Raw genomic sequence first — 13,059 nt, 5'->3', positions numbered from 1 at the left:
CGCAAATAAATGGGTTAGTCTCTAAGGTGCCACAAGTACTCCTTTTCTTTTTGCGAATACAGACTAACACGGCTGTTACTCTGAAACCTGTAACAATAATGATCATTAATATTTACATCAGTGATCTCCTGAAACTGTGGCCTATGTACTACTGGTACTAGGCGGGAGGCAATCAGATGCTGCGCGGGACACTTTAAAGTATCAGGATAAGACTCCCTTACGCTCACACTGATTAAAATCACAAAGAGTCACTGAATACTTGTGAGTTTCAGACGCCTGTATGCAAGGTCTTAATCTACTGCTTTATGCTTATATAGCATCTTGGATCAAAGAAAGGCACTTAGCAGATAATGGTTATCTATTATCTCTGCTCTACAAATAGGAAAACAGATGCACAAGGAGGTTAAGTGATTTTGCCCCATGTCAAAGAGCAAGTACACTGCCGAGTGAGAAACAGAACCCAAGTCACCTGATGCCAATTCCACTGCTGTAACCACTAGACAAGACAGCATCTCTGTAACGTAGAACAGCGCAGCACGATTAAAGTTTGTTTCTCTTCTCAATTCAAACCATGCTCTTGACCCAGTTGCCCTTACCTTCCACCGTTACATTGGCAGTGCTGCAGTACTCTGTTGGGTCATTATCTTGCATAGCAACCACTGTGTACTCTCCTGAGTCACTCAGCTCAGCATCATCAATGATTAGCTCTGCCCTCTTCCCTTCACGTGTCATGCTGTATTTGTCAGACCTCTCAATCACCCTCCCATCCTTCATCCACTTCAGCGTAACATCTTTAGAGGTCAGCTCACACTCCAGGCAAGCTTTCCCCTTCTCCTTGACTCGGACATTCTTCAGGTTGCTGAGAAATTTAATTGGAATTCCTTGAGAAAGAGGGAGGGTAAAGAGATCAGCAGTATGAAATTTCATATTTGCGGAATAATCTTAGAAATCAAGGCTAGAGAGGGTCTGTTAGTATCACCTCAGCAGGGTATTAATATGCTGTTGTGGGGAAGAGAGATTCCAAGCTTAGAACTTTACTTCCAAGATGGCTGCCGCTTCTGTAGGTGACATATTTTCCCTGATGAGTATGGTGCAAACTGCACGGCTGTCTGAGTATAAAACCTTGGTGCCTCATGTAATAGTCTTTGGGTGGAGACCTAAACTGAAACATGAGAGGCTGGCTCCCATTCCTTAACTCTATGGTTGCACCAAAAAGGACTTGCTTCATTGTTTGCAACTGGTCCTCTTCAAATGCCTCCAAAACAATGATGCTGATTCTATTTGAAGCCCCTTGGTAATGACAGCAAAGCATTTTGGGACACATCTGAGAAGGGTAGGTTGAAAACCTTTGCTGAGGGCCTGGAGTAGCATGGACAGGAATCCTAGAAAGATTGGGAGGGTAAAGTACTGGGCACACATGAGTAGGGCGATGGAGATAGCTCTTTCACCAAAAACAATATTAGAAAGGACTCCAAGGTATTGTGGTGTTGGTTACGGTTACCACAATACTGGTGATAGCACTGATCTTACATTTGCACAAGATCCCTGAAGAGCTTTGCAGCCTTAAACTAATGCAAAACATACACAGGGGATCATCTCCTCTTCTGTTGAAATGCGGCAGATTCTGAGTTGAATACTTTTTTTTTTCTTTGCTCCATTTTGATTGTTCTCTGTTTTCATGTAATCAATAAGTTCAGTCTTATTGTGGTTTTGCTGGTAAACTCCTCTCTTTCCCTTCAAATTTCCCTATGCATTTGCCCTCTGTTTTAAATCAAATCAGTTGGACAATGATCAATAGCTAAATCTCCATGAAATAGGGACTGTGCCTTCTGAACCTGAGAGGTTTCTTCTAAAATTCCCTACAGTCTATGGAATCCACAACAGAAAAGTATGGTCTTTGTCCCCTTCAGTGACTGATCCACAAAAGCACTTGATGAGTCTGCTACTACTTTCAGCTAATGGAGTTAGCGGGGCTTTTCATCTCTGTAGGTCCCCAATTCAAATGCTGCCGTGAAAGGTTTGATTACATACATACTGCTCAGGCATGCCATCCCTGCATCACTTACGTTCAATGAAGAGTGGCGCTTTCTGCACCAGATCCCCAGCCTGGGCGCTAAATTCTCCAATGTCGCTGGGCCGAACGTCCTTTATTTTCAACGTGTGGGTTAATCCATCGTCAGATGTGATGATCTCATATTTGTCATCCCTCTTCAGCTCCTTCCCATTGAACTTCCAGGTGAAATTGGGCACTTTTTTGGACAGGCGGATTTCAAACACTGCTGTCTGCCTTTCTGTCACTTTCAGTGGCTTCAGTTCTGCCAGGAACTTTAGGGGCTCATCTGTTAAGATGTGGACAGACAAACAGTCATGCTAACAGTTTAAATTTGTTCCTAAATGTAGGGGGTTTTCCTACACTGTGTTGGGGCAGATCCTCAGCTGGAGTAAATCAACATAGCTCCATTGAAGTCAATAGAGCTACATTGATTTGCACCATCTGAGAACTGGGCACTACCATTTTGATTTCTTTTGCATGGAGATAACAGGGACATATGCATCCTTAATATAAGCTGGCACACCTGTGATTAACTTCACAGAGACCTGTGTCCACTTATGCTATGGCTGATCGTGGTCCCTGGGACTTAATAAAAATGGAAAGTTTTCCTACAAAGCTGATCACCAGTGCGCACATTACTTCTTAGTCCAGTTCTTCTGCCTTACTCCTATTCTTTTTCTCCCCTTTATTCTAGTCACCGTAAAGCAGGGATCTCAAATTCAAATCATTACGATGGCCACGTGAGGACTAGTACATTGGCCCGGGGGCCGCATCACTGACACCTTTTCATACAAAGAAACAAAAGCCCCCGCTCTGCCCACAGCCCTTCCCCCACTCCACCCCTTCCATGAGGCTTCACCCCTTCCCCGCCCCCATTCCAACACCTTCCCCAAAGTCCCCGCCCCAACTCCGCCACTTCCCTGCACCTATTCCAACCCCTTCTCCAAATCCCCGCCCCGGCCCTGCCTCTTCTCCACCTCCTCCCCTGAGCACGCTGCGTCCCCGCTCCTTCTCCCTCCCTCCTGGAAAGTCTAAGCACCGCCAAACAGCTGTTTGGTGGCAGGAAGCACTGGGAGGTAGGTGGAGGAGCGGGGATGCGGTGCATTTGGGGGGAGTTGGAGGCGGGGGGGGCATGGGGTGAAGTGAGCTATGACGGACCACAGGAAATAACTCCGTGGGCCGCATGCAGCCTGCAGGCCGTGTGTTTGAGACCCCTGCTGTAAAGCAAATGGCCTCAGGTCAGTGCAGCCAAGATCCAGAAACCTTCCTGGAATTTGTGTTTCATCTGGAACCATCTGCCACGCAGAGAGATGGCAGTCAGGTCAGACACCCTGAGGCTGCCATTTCAGAAACAGAGCAGTTCCATGATCACTCTGTGGCCTAAGAGGAGTTTGTCACCCTACTGGATAACCTGTGCCAAATGCATCTACTTGTATTTAACACATAGTGTAATATTTTACTTTCATGAATAAAGAATGAGAACTGACAGCATTAGGAGGACCTTATTCTTCGTATGGTCCTCTTGAAAACAAGTAGCAAAATAAGATACTTCCCAACACGAGTACTAGTGGCAGAACATGTCCCCAGGAGATGGGCTAGTTACAACAGAAAGAGTTGGCAGATAAGGCGCATAACAGGAGTACTGTGGGTAAGGAAGGCGGCAGTCTTTATCCTGATGATTTGGGCAGTAATTTAAGGCAGATTTGTTGCTGTATGCAAAATAGACAGGATCCATGATTTCCTGAGAAACTGCAACCACACACTTGTCCTGCAACAGCAAGGACTAGCAATGGAGAAAAGTCTCCAATCTTCTCTGGGTGTGTGCATTCCCCTCCATTCCTGGTGACTTTGTGTAAGCATGGTTCACTTCCATTAAAAGGACACTGCCAAGGTGTTTTTCATCATTTTCATCTTTCCCCCTACACTCTGCTGACTCATATCCCAGCCAACCCCATTGATGTCAGTGGGGAATTTGGCCTATTGTGTATAATAACCAAGCTTCATGCTGAAATTTACCATCTCAGACGTACATCCCTTGATCATATGTGCACAGTGGTTTTTGTGAGGTTGATCAGGACATGTACAGTAGTGGGTTTCTGTTTCAGGATAGAAAGACCAGTGAGTCACGGATGTTGCAAATAGATATAAAAAAAGATACATAGGTTCGAGTTTGACTCACCAACCTTGACAGTGTCCCTTTAAGTACGTAATCTTCAGTTTCATCATGACATACACACTATCATGCATTTAAAAATAAAAAATTACCTATCACTTTCAGTTGAGCTGAGAGTTTCTTGTCAGCCACAATTAGACTGTAGGTGCCCCAGTCTTTTTCATTCACGTTTAATATGTACAGCATATACTTTGTACCCATCTGCTTTATTTCATATTTTCCTAGGCAGTACTGAATACGCAAGGGATCATTACCCTGAAAAGGAGAACATTGACATCTTTGACAATGTGGCACCTTTGAAAGGCTCTTCCAAGAAACACACATGCATGTGGAATATGTACAACACCACGTTTAAGGAGCTTGTCCAGCAGCTTAGCCAGCAATGGGGCTGCACGGTAAACCCTACAATAATTGTCCTCAATCTCCGTGCCCACTGACCAGTTTCAGAGAGAAATCAGTGATCAGCAATGATGCTTTGCCCAGGCACGTCAGCCTTTCAGAGGCTGTAACAGGCTACTAGAAGAATACATCATGTAGTGCTGAGATGGGTAATTATTGTGACCAAGAACATAGAGTCTTTAACCCATAGCAACTCCTTACTCAGGGCTATATTCTGGTGTTCTTATTTCCTTTGTACCTTACTTTGTGAACAGTCTCCCTGAAATCAATGCACTGACTTGCAATTTAAAGTACCATTCAATGTGAGAAAGGATGCCAGAATCTGGCCCTTCATTTTTGCTTAGTCTTTAGTTGGCACTGATTTCGCTGTGGGTTTATGCTGACTGTGTAAAACATCAGGAGTTGACTTATCATGATTGCAGGCAAAATAAATGGAGGGTCAGCAGTTGGAGGGATTAGTAAAAATTAAAAAGAAAAGAAACCAAATAGGGGAATCTGTGCTAGAGGGATTCTTTATCAAAGATGTAGCACTCCAGTGTCTTTACCTAAAGCAAACGGAAGGAGTAGGACTAGTTGTACAGCCCTCAAACAGACCTTGTCAGACAGGACACTGAATAATACACAGCATTCTTACCACCTTTCCCCACCCACAACTGAATGTGCAGCTAGAATAGCTAAGCCCTGAGTTAAGTAACACTGACAGATTGAATCTCAGTACCTCCACCTATTTTAGTCAAACCAAAGGAAATATGGGAGGTTACCTTATACCATGTCATCTTAGTATTGGGGTCCTTCAGCTCCAGAATGGTGTCAAATATAGCTGTGGAATCCACTTTAGCTGAGACATCCTCAAGAGGTTTTAGAACTTTGACTGCCTGCAAGATCAGTTTATGAAGAAATATAACAGAAATCTGTATTGCTTCCCACAACTTGAAGTAGACTGGATCTTTGTTCCCATTAATAATAGATTTTTTTACTATTGTTTTTATTTCGCATTGGTTCTTGGAATTTGTGATACTCAAAAAGCAACACTGTTTCCATCTTCTGGACATCTGGTATTGTTTTTTGTGCATGCAGAGAGCAAGGATGGCCTTGGGATTAAGGCACTTGAATAGGAACACAGCAGAGCTGGGCTCAATGTCTGGCTCTGCCACAGACTCCCTGTATGACCTTGGGCATGCCACTTAATTTTTTTTCTGTGTGTCAGCTCTCCTTCTGCAAATGGGATATTACTATGTCCCTTGTCTCCCTTCTCTAGTTGGACAGTAACCCTTTAGAGCAGGGACTGTTTATGTTTTACAGCATCTAGCACAATAGGGCCTTGATCTTGGATAAAATCTCTAGGTGCTGTCATAATACAGATAATAAACAACAATACAGAAAAGATTCTGGCTGAGCAAGTGGAGGCTTTTGTTACAATGAGAATTCTTCTTATAACACTCGTTACTTTCTAAAGGGGCTGAAGGCACATTCTCCTTGCTGAATTTCAATGGGATTTGGACACCTAATAACTTTATGCCCCTTTGAAAATTGAAGCCAGAGGACCAGATGCAAAACTTGGATGTGGATCCAGTTTTGGATTTTGAACTGCCCTTCCCCTGCTAATTTGTTTGGATGTGGATTTTTTTCCAGGCCCATATCTAATGAAATCCTTTTCTCCTTGGCTTACAGCTGACTTTCTGTAAAGTGTTCAGCAATGCTGCCTCTGAAGGCCATTACTGTAGTGTGGTTTATGCGTAGGAGTGTTGTTCATTATAGACACAAAAATAGAAATGCATGTTCAAGGTGTTTTGAAAGCTGATGGCATTACTAACCTCAACCTCCACTTTCTTCTTCATCTCCTTTAGCTTCCTGAGGAGCCCCCGGAAGTCGGTGAAGCCGTATTCCATGCAGACCCTCTCAAAGTCCTTTTTTGGCACCTTGGAGAGGATCTCAAGCATTTCCTTCTCATCAGTCACCTTCTTCGCTTTCTTCTTTGGAGCCGGAGGGCCCCTGTGCATAGACCCCATATAATGCAGGGTATATTTCAAAGTGACAAACATGCCTCTCACCTCTACAGCTTTGGATGTGATGGGACTCCTGCCTGTGGAAGCTGTAGGGCCAGACTTCCCATTGGTAGGATTCCAAACACGAATGGGGCTCCCCGCTTGTGGGGAAAAAGGGGCAGGATATTCGTCTCCCCTACTGCTGGAAGGAGGGAGGGGAGAATTCCCCGGCACCGCTGTCAGAGAATCTGCTGGGAGTTAGTTGCCTTCTCCTCCAGTGCTGAGGCCAGAGGGGAAGAGTGGGCTGACCTGTGAGTTACTGAGTCTGAACATGGCCGTCCCAAAGCTGGGAGCCTTGAGCAGTTCCCTGCACTGCTCATGCTGTTGTTCTGCTCTGTAAAGTGTCTCTGTAGAAATGGCCTAGTGTCTCAGTGCACACCAGAGAAACCCAGCTCAGCTTATTGAAATAAAGAAATAAAAATAAAGAAATAATACATAAGTCCTCCAGAGACAAAACTCCTCACCTTTTTTTAAGCATTTTTTTGAAATCCAACTTTTCTTGACCTGAAAAAACAAATCCCAAAGTAACCACCTGTATTCATTCAGCTGAAGCGTAATAATAAATAACAATACAAATAACATCAAGAGGGATTCCATGGCTTTGATGCACTCTGCAGGCTAAGGGGCAAATCCTGCAGGAAGTCTCAAAAGCTGCTGGACAGGCCGAAGACATAAAAATGCTATGCAGGGAGATTTGAGCACCATCCTAAGCCTGTTCTACAGAGCAGTGATTGACAGCAGATGTCTACAAGTTTGCAGTATAAGGCACAGAATGGGCTATCGATATGTATCCACTGGTCAAACTGTGTAGTGGAAGGGAAATGCTGTTGCTTCTCTGAGGGAATGACCGTAGAGCCTTTTCTGAGGTAAGATGCCCTCTGGAAGTCACAGCTTTGTGGGAGATGCTTGGCTCCTAGTAGTGCCAGCTGTGCGTGCTGTTGTCAGGGCTCTGGGGCTCCTACATCTCCTCGCTGCATATTGACAAGCCAACATAAGAATAAAATGGAGCTAACCAAAAGCGCTGTGTCACTATTACCCTTGGGGAAGGGAGGGACCAAGACAAGGAGAGTGCCGAACTCATTGCCAAACCCAGAACTCCCATATGGCTGTGCAAGATGTTTGCCATGGAAACGTTGGCTTCTCACAGGTAAATGTCCGTAAGCATCACTTTCCCACCCCCCAAAAAATGATGGGGAAATTGTCATTGTTAATAATCAAAATGAACAAACGGGAGTGGTGACAAGTGTGTCTACAAAAAGGCTAACAAGGCTCCCAGTGCGGTGCACAGGAACACATCAGGGGTGAAGTGGAAGAGGAGTTTAAAGATGCACCTGATTGCCCAACTGGACAGTAGATATGTTGGGATCTGCCTGCTTTTTAGTGCTTGAGGTGAAATTCTCTTCAGTTCAGAGCACCCTCACAAGTCCTCTGCACCACCCCAAGCCTTCTTAGCCCTCTATGTGAGGTGAATATCACTCCTGCTCTGAGAGGAAGGATGGTCCAGTGGTTAGAATACTAGCTGCAAGCTCAGGAGAACCAATTTCAGTTTCTGGCTTCACTACAGACTTCCTGTGTGACCTTGGGCAGGTTACTTAGTCTCTGTGTGCCTCAGTTCTCCATAGGTTGTTAGGCACTCAGACAAACGGGGAAGGGGGGGAGATAAGTATCACAGATAGAAATTAGATAGCAAGAAATCTGAGAAATATTAAAATGGTCAAATAACCTAATTTTATTGCTAAATCTTGACTGTTACAGTCATTACATCTTGCACAAATAAAAAGCATTACAGCAGGGTAGTTTTTTCCTCACCTGGTAGTGAAAACTCTCTTGGAAGCAAGCATTCACTGAGATTCCTAAAAAGAGCTAATTGGATCCTTCCAAATCCTTCCAAATCTCATTCTTAATTAATTAGTCTAGTTATTAATCAAGCTGGACCCCGGGCACTTACTTTCAGTCACAATCAAGGACACAGTGTAGATGATATCAGCATGGTCATTGGAAACGATGCACTTGTAGTTATCAGCATCATCTGGGGCAAGGGACTCCAGCTGGAAGAAGAAACACATGGACCAAGAGACCAAAAGTGTTAGTGGCGCAAATGTATTAAAATGGACTCAGGAATTCCATTATGTATTTATTTTTAAACCCTATTTTTAACACGAGTTTATGAAATCATCTCTTGAAAATAGAAATGCTTGAGGGAGAATCTTGGAGCCCAATCCTGCAACCCCTACTCAAGTGATTAAGGAAATTAAGGTCAAGCACTAGCGACCTGATCCAAAGCCTAGTGAAGTCAGTGGAGCTTAGGTGCCTAATTAACTTTAAGGATCTGGGGCAGGGAGTCTTTAAATTGACTTCAATAACCTTTGGATCAGGCCCTAGATTTAATGGTTCTTGGCCTGAAATGGGATATTTTATCAGCAAAAACAGCTGAGTTTCTTTCCTGCTCTGTCCTTTAGGCGGGCCCTCTGCACAGGCCCTCTGCACAGAGATGAATGAAACCAAAACCATGCATATCCAGCATGGAGAGCATCCAACAAAGAACAGGACAGCTACCAGGCACGGGGTTTGAGGCCCAAGGAATAGATGGGTTTTCATGAGGGAGCTTTGTGGAAGAGGACCGGGAAGGAGCTTGGCATACATCAGCTGGCAGGCTGGTAAGCATAAAGGACTGCCTGAAAGATGACATGAATTAGGATAGGGTCAAGGACAGAGCAGATGGGAGAGATGTAGGAAGGTGGACATAAGGGCAGAACTTCTGTTGCAAATGACCCCAAATATGAAATAGGGCTGAAATGGGACGTACGTTGTCCATCAGCATTATTTAGTATAATCATTTCCATTACAGTAGTGCCTGGCAACCCCAATGAAAAATGAGGGCCCAAGAGTGCTAGACCCTGTACAAATAAGTAGCACAGAAAATGGTCTGTGCTTACTATCAAGGCCCTGCGCTAAGTACAGGGCTGAATGTCATCATCTACACATCATGAGCAATCCCCCCCAAATCTTACAGCAGGACTATGGCAAATGATGATGTCTTAGACCATTGCTGAAGAATGCTGTAGTGCTTTTGTATAGAGATAATGATAACACAATCAGTTACAAGCCAAAAATAGTAAAAAACATGCATTACCTTTAGCACAAACTCCTTATTGATACTGTCAAAAAACATTTTTGAACCCTCTTTTATTGGTATCCCACTTTCTCTTTTCCATGTTACACTGGGCTTGGGGTTACCTTTCACTTTAGCTCGAAATACTGCTTTGTCTCCTGAAATTCCAGGAGGAGAAATGTTAGAGTGAGGAATTAAAAAGGAACAACATTTATCCATTATGTAGTTTCTCTACACTCGCCTAAATTACTTGGGGTCATCTTAATGGTATAAACCTCTTTTCCTTTTTGGAAAAGGTCAGATTAATGTAACTCTATTGATTCCAGTGGAGTTATACTGTGGGTTATACTGGTTCATTAAAAATGATCTGCACTTTTAGGAAAAGGTAAAAATGGGATTGTCCCCTTTTTGTGAAAGATGGGCACTGAAGACTTGAAAAGTCTTTCTTTCTGTTTTACATTAGACATTCATATCTTGTATACTCTGCTTTTCCTAGAAGACTTATGGATGACTGGAAAACTTATTTATTTACTTGTCTATTTACAAGGGCCATGTTCTGCTGGCCTTACTTAGGCAAAACTTCCCCAGATGGGAGGTTTGCCTGAGGAAGGCAGGCATCATTTGGTTCTCACTAAGGACAGATCTGCACCTTTGAAGTCAACGGGAGTTCTGTCATATACTTCAATGTGCGCAGGGCAAGGCCCTAAAAATAAATAGTTGATATATATCTGACCAAATGGATGAGTACACAGGGCAGGCATTTGCAAATGAAATCAGGCATTTGCATGCAGAGTTTCTAGGGCTGTCGCTTAATCGCAGTTCACTCACGCAATTAACTCAAAAAAATTAATCATGATTAAAAAAATTAATCACGATTAATCACAGTTTTAATCGCACTATTAAACAACAGAATATCAATTGAAATGTATAAAATATTTTGGATGTTTTTCTACATTTTCATATATATTGTATTCTGTGTTGTAACTGAAATCAAACATACTGATGCAGAAACTATAGAACCTGAACCACCTAAAAAAGAAAAAAACCCCTTCTGCTGGTGGCCTCTGACTCAGATAATGAAAATGAGCATGCGTCGGTCTGCACTGCTTTGGATTATTACAGAGCAGAACCTGTCATCAGCATGGACGCATGTCCTCTGGAATGGTGGTTGAAGCATGAAGGGACATATGAATCTTTAGTGCATCTGGCATGTAAATATCTTGCGATGCCGGCTACCATAGTGCCATGCGAAAGCCTGTTCTTACTTTCAGGTGACATTGTAAACAAGAAGCGGGCAGCATTATCTCCTGCAAATGTAAACATACTTGTTCGTCTGGGCTGAACAAGAAGTAGGATTGAGTGGACTTGCAGCCTCTAAAATTTTACATTGTTCTATTTTTGAATGCAGGTTTTTTTGTACATAATTCTACATTTATAAGTTCAACTTTCATGATAAAGCGATCGCACTACAGTACTTGTATTAGGTGACCTGAAAAATACTTTTTCTTTTGTTTTTTACTGTGCAAATATTTGTAATGAAAAATAAATATAAAGTGAGCACTGTACACGTCATATTCTGTGTTGTAATTGAAATCAGTATATTTGAAAATGTAGAAAACATCCAAAAATATTTAAATAAATGGTATTCTATTAATGTTTAACGGTGCGATTAATTTTTTTAATCACACGATTAATCACAATTAATTTTGTAATCGCTTGACAGTCCTAACAGTTATCCATTTTGTGTGTTCAATTACATGTTTTGCATATGCAATGCCCTGTTTACACCCACACGTGCAGGTTTGGTGAGCCCATTTCAGGCACCTGTTTTGAAACGTTATATCTTTAGTGTCCTGGTAATGAGGTGACTTTTCAGTGGAATGGGGTGCTGCTTACCCTCAGGGGCTGTCAGTGGATGAGGCTTCTCCACAAATTCAGGGATGCTTTCTCCTAAAGGGATCTCAAAGGAGCGTGTCACCATGCTGAAGGACTCCACCGTGGTAGAAGATTTCCTAGAAACAACTTCCCCTGTTCGAAGAAAAATATATTAGCCAGGAGGAACAGAAATGTGGTTTTTGAGGTGTTTATTTCTTGTGAGGGAGGGACCCCCAACATAAATTAATTATATTGAAAATGGTTTAGATCAGCTGAAACCTGGATAGAAGCCTGGTTCAGGGCATAGGGCACTAGCCTTGGGACTTGTGACCCTGGGGACTTGAGACCTTGCTTCACCACAGACTTTCTGTGTGTGACTTTGGACAAGTCACTTAGTCTCTCTGAGATTTAAGTTCCCCATCTGTAAAATGGGGATAATGGCACTTCCCTACCTCATGGGGGTTGTTGTGAGGATAAATACATCATATATTGTGAAGCACTCATAGACTATGAATATGAGGACTATAGAAAACCTGCTTATCAAAAGTCCCATGAAGAGGTTTCAATAACTATTGTTGTCATGCACTTTGCATTGGGTTTTAGCCTCTTAAGGCCTGTTTTTTGCCTGTGGTATTAGCCTGGTCCATGGACTGATTTGGATCAACCATACTCCTCCATGCAGTCAGAAATGCAAGCATTATGAGGAAAGACCTCTCTGCTAGCCAAATTTATAATCTAAAAGCCATGACAACATCCTTTGGGGTTGTATCAGCTTCCAGAGACTGAAATGATACTTGCCTCCCACAGTCTGAGATATATGTTGCATCTGGGAGCTGGAGACTTTAATGGACTGATGTTGCTGGACCCTGGTTTCCATTTGCATTACTGTGGTTGCCATGATGAAAATATCTCGACTTCTGCACCTCTCAGTATGTGTGTGAACTTTGGTGGGGAGAAAGGGGAGACAGAATGGGATTCAGAATAAAAAAAAAAACATGCCTAGCTGATCCGCTCAGACATAAGGCCTTTCACTACCATTTCTGCAGTTGTATTTTTTCAGCAAATCAGGATAATGTTCTGTGGTGCACTATCACAGAGGAACAATTTCAGCACTTATCAGCCCAAAGGCTAAAAGGATAAGATTTTGAAATTATTCATTTCAGAAGGCTCCAAGATGCTTCATTTTTGGTCAAAATTAGTGAACATAAGAATGGCTATACTGGGTCAGACCAATGGTCCATATAGCCCAGTTGTTCTCAACCAGGGGTACATCTACCCCTGGGGCTACATCAACTCATCTAGATATTTGCCTAGTTTTACAGCAGGCTGTATAAAAGGCACTAGTGAAGTCAGTAGAAACTAAAATTTCATACAGACAATGGCCTGTTTATACTCTATGTAC

At 42.9% G+C, this 13,059-nt stretch overlaps 1 protein-coding gene across 1 annotated transcript in view; it reads right to left on the bottom strand.

Annotated features, from left to right (window-relative positions):
- IGSF22 (immunoglobulin superfamily member 22) overlaps positions 1 to 12,555 on the bottom strand; it is a 41,734-nt gene extending 29,179 nt beyond the window's left edge. Inside the window, exons 1-10 of the mRNA XM_077819950.1 lie at positions 12,456 to 12,555; positions 11,679 to 11,810; positions 9,804 to 9,940; positions 8,619 to 8,718; positions 7,135 to 7,174; positions 6,440 to 6,617; positions 5,387 to 5,500; positions 4,319 to 4,481; positions 2,067 to 2,339; positions 597 to 881 (exon numbers count right to left, since the gene is read on the bottom strand). Of these exons, the coding sequence (XP_077676076.1) occupies positions 597 to 881; positions 2,067 to 2,339; positions 4,319 to 4,481; positions 5,387 to 5,500; positions 6,440 to 6,617; positions 7,135 to 7,174; positions 8,619 to 8,718; positions 9,804 to 9,940; positions 11,679 to 11,810; positions 12,456 to 12,555 (1,522 nt within the window). The remainder of the gene's footprint in view (positions 1 to 596; positions 882 to 2,066; positions 2,340 to 4,318; positions 4,482 to 5,386; positions 5,501 to 6,439; positions 6,618 to 7,134; positions 7,175 to 8,618; positions 8,719 to 9,803; positions 9,941 to 11,678; positions 11,811 to 12,455) is intronic.
- Between the last annotated feature and the right edge of the window lie 504 nt (positions 12,556 to 13,059).

Source organism: Eretmochelys imbricata, chromosome 6 (assembly GCF_965152235.1).
Source record: "Eretmochelys imbricata isolate rEreImb1 chromosome 6, rEreImb1.hap1, whole genome shotgun sequence".
Taxonomy (NCBI): domain Eukaryota; kingdom Metazoa; phylum Chordata; order Testudines; family Cheloniidae; genus Eretmochelys; species Eretmochelys imbricata.
The sequence above is the reverse complement of the archived record's forward strand: the minus strand, read 5'-3'. Positions and strand labels throughout refer to the sequence as shown.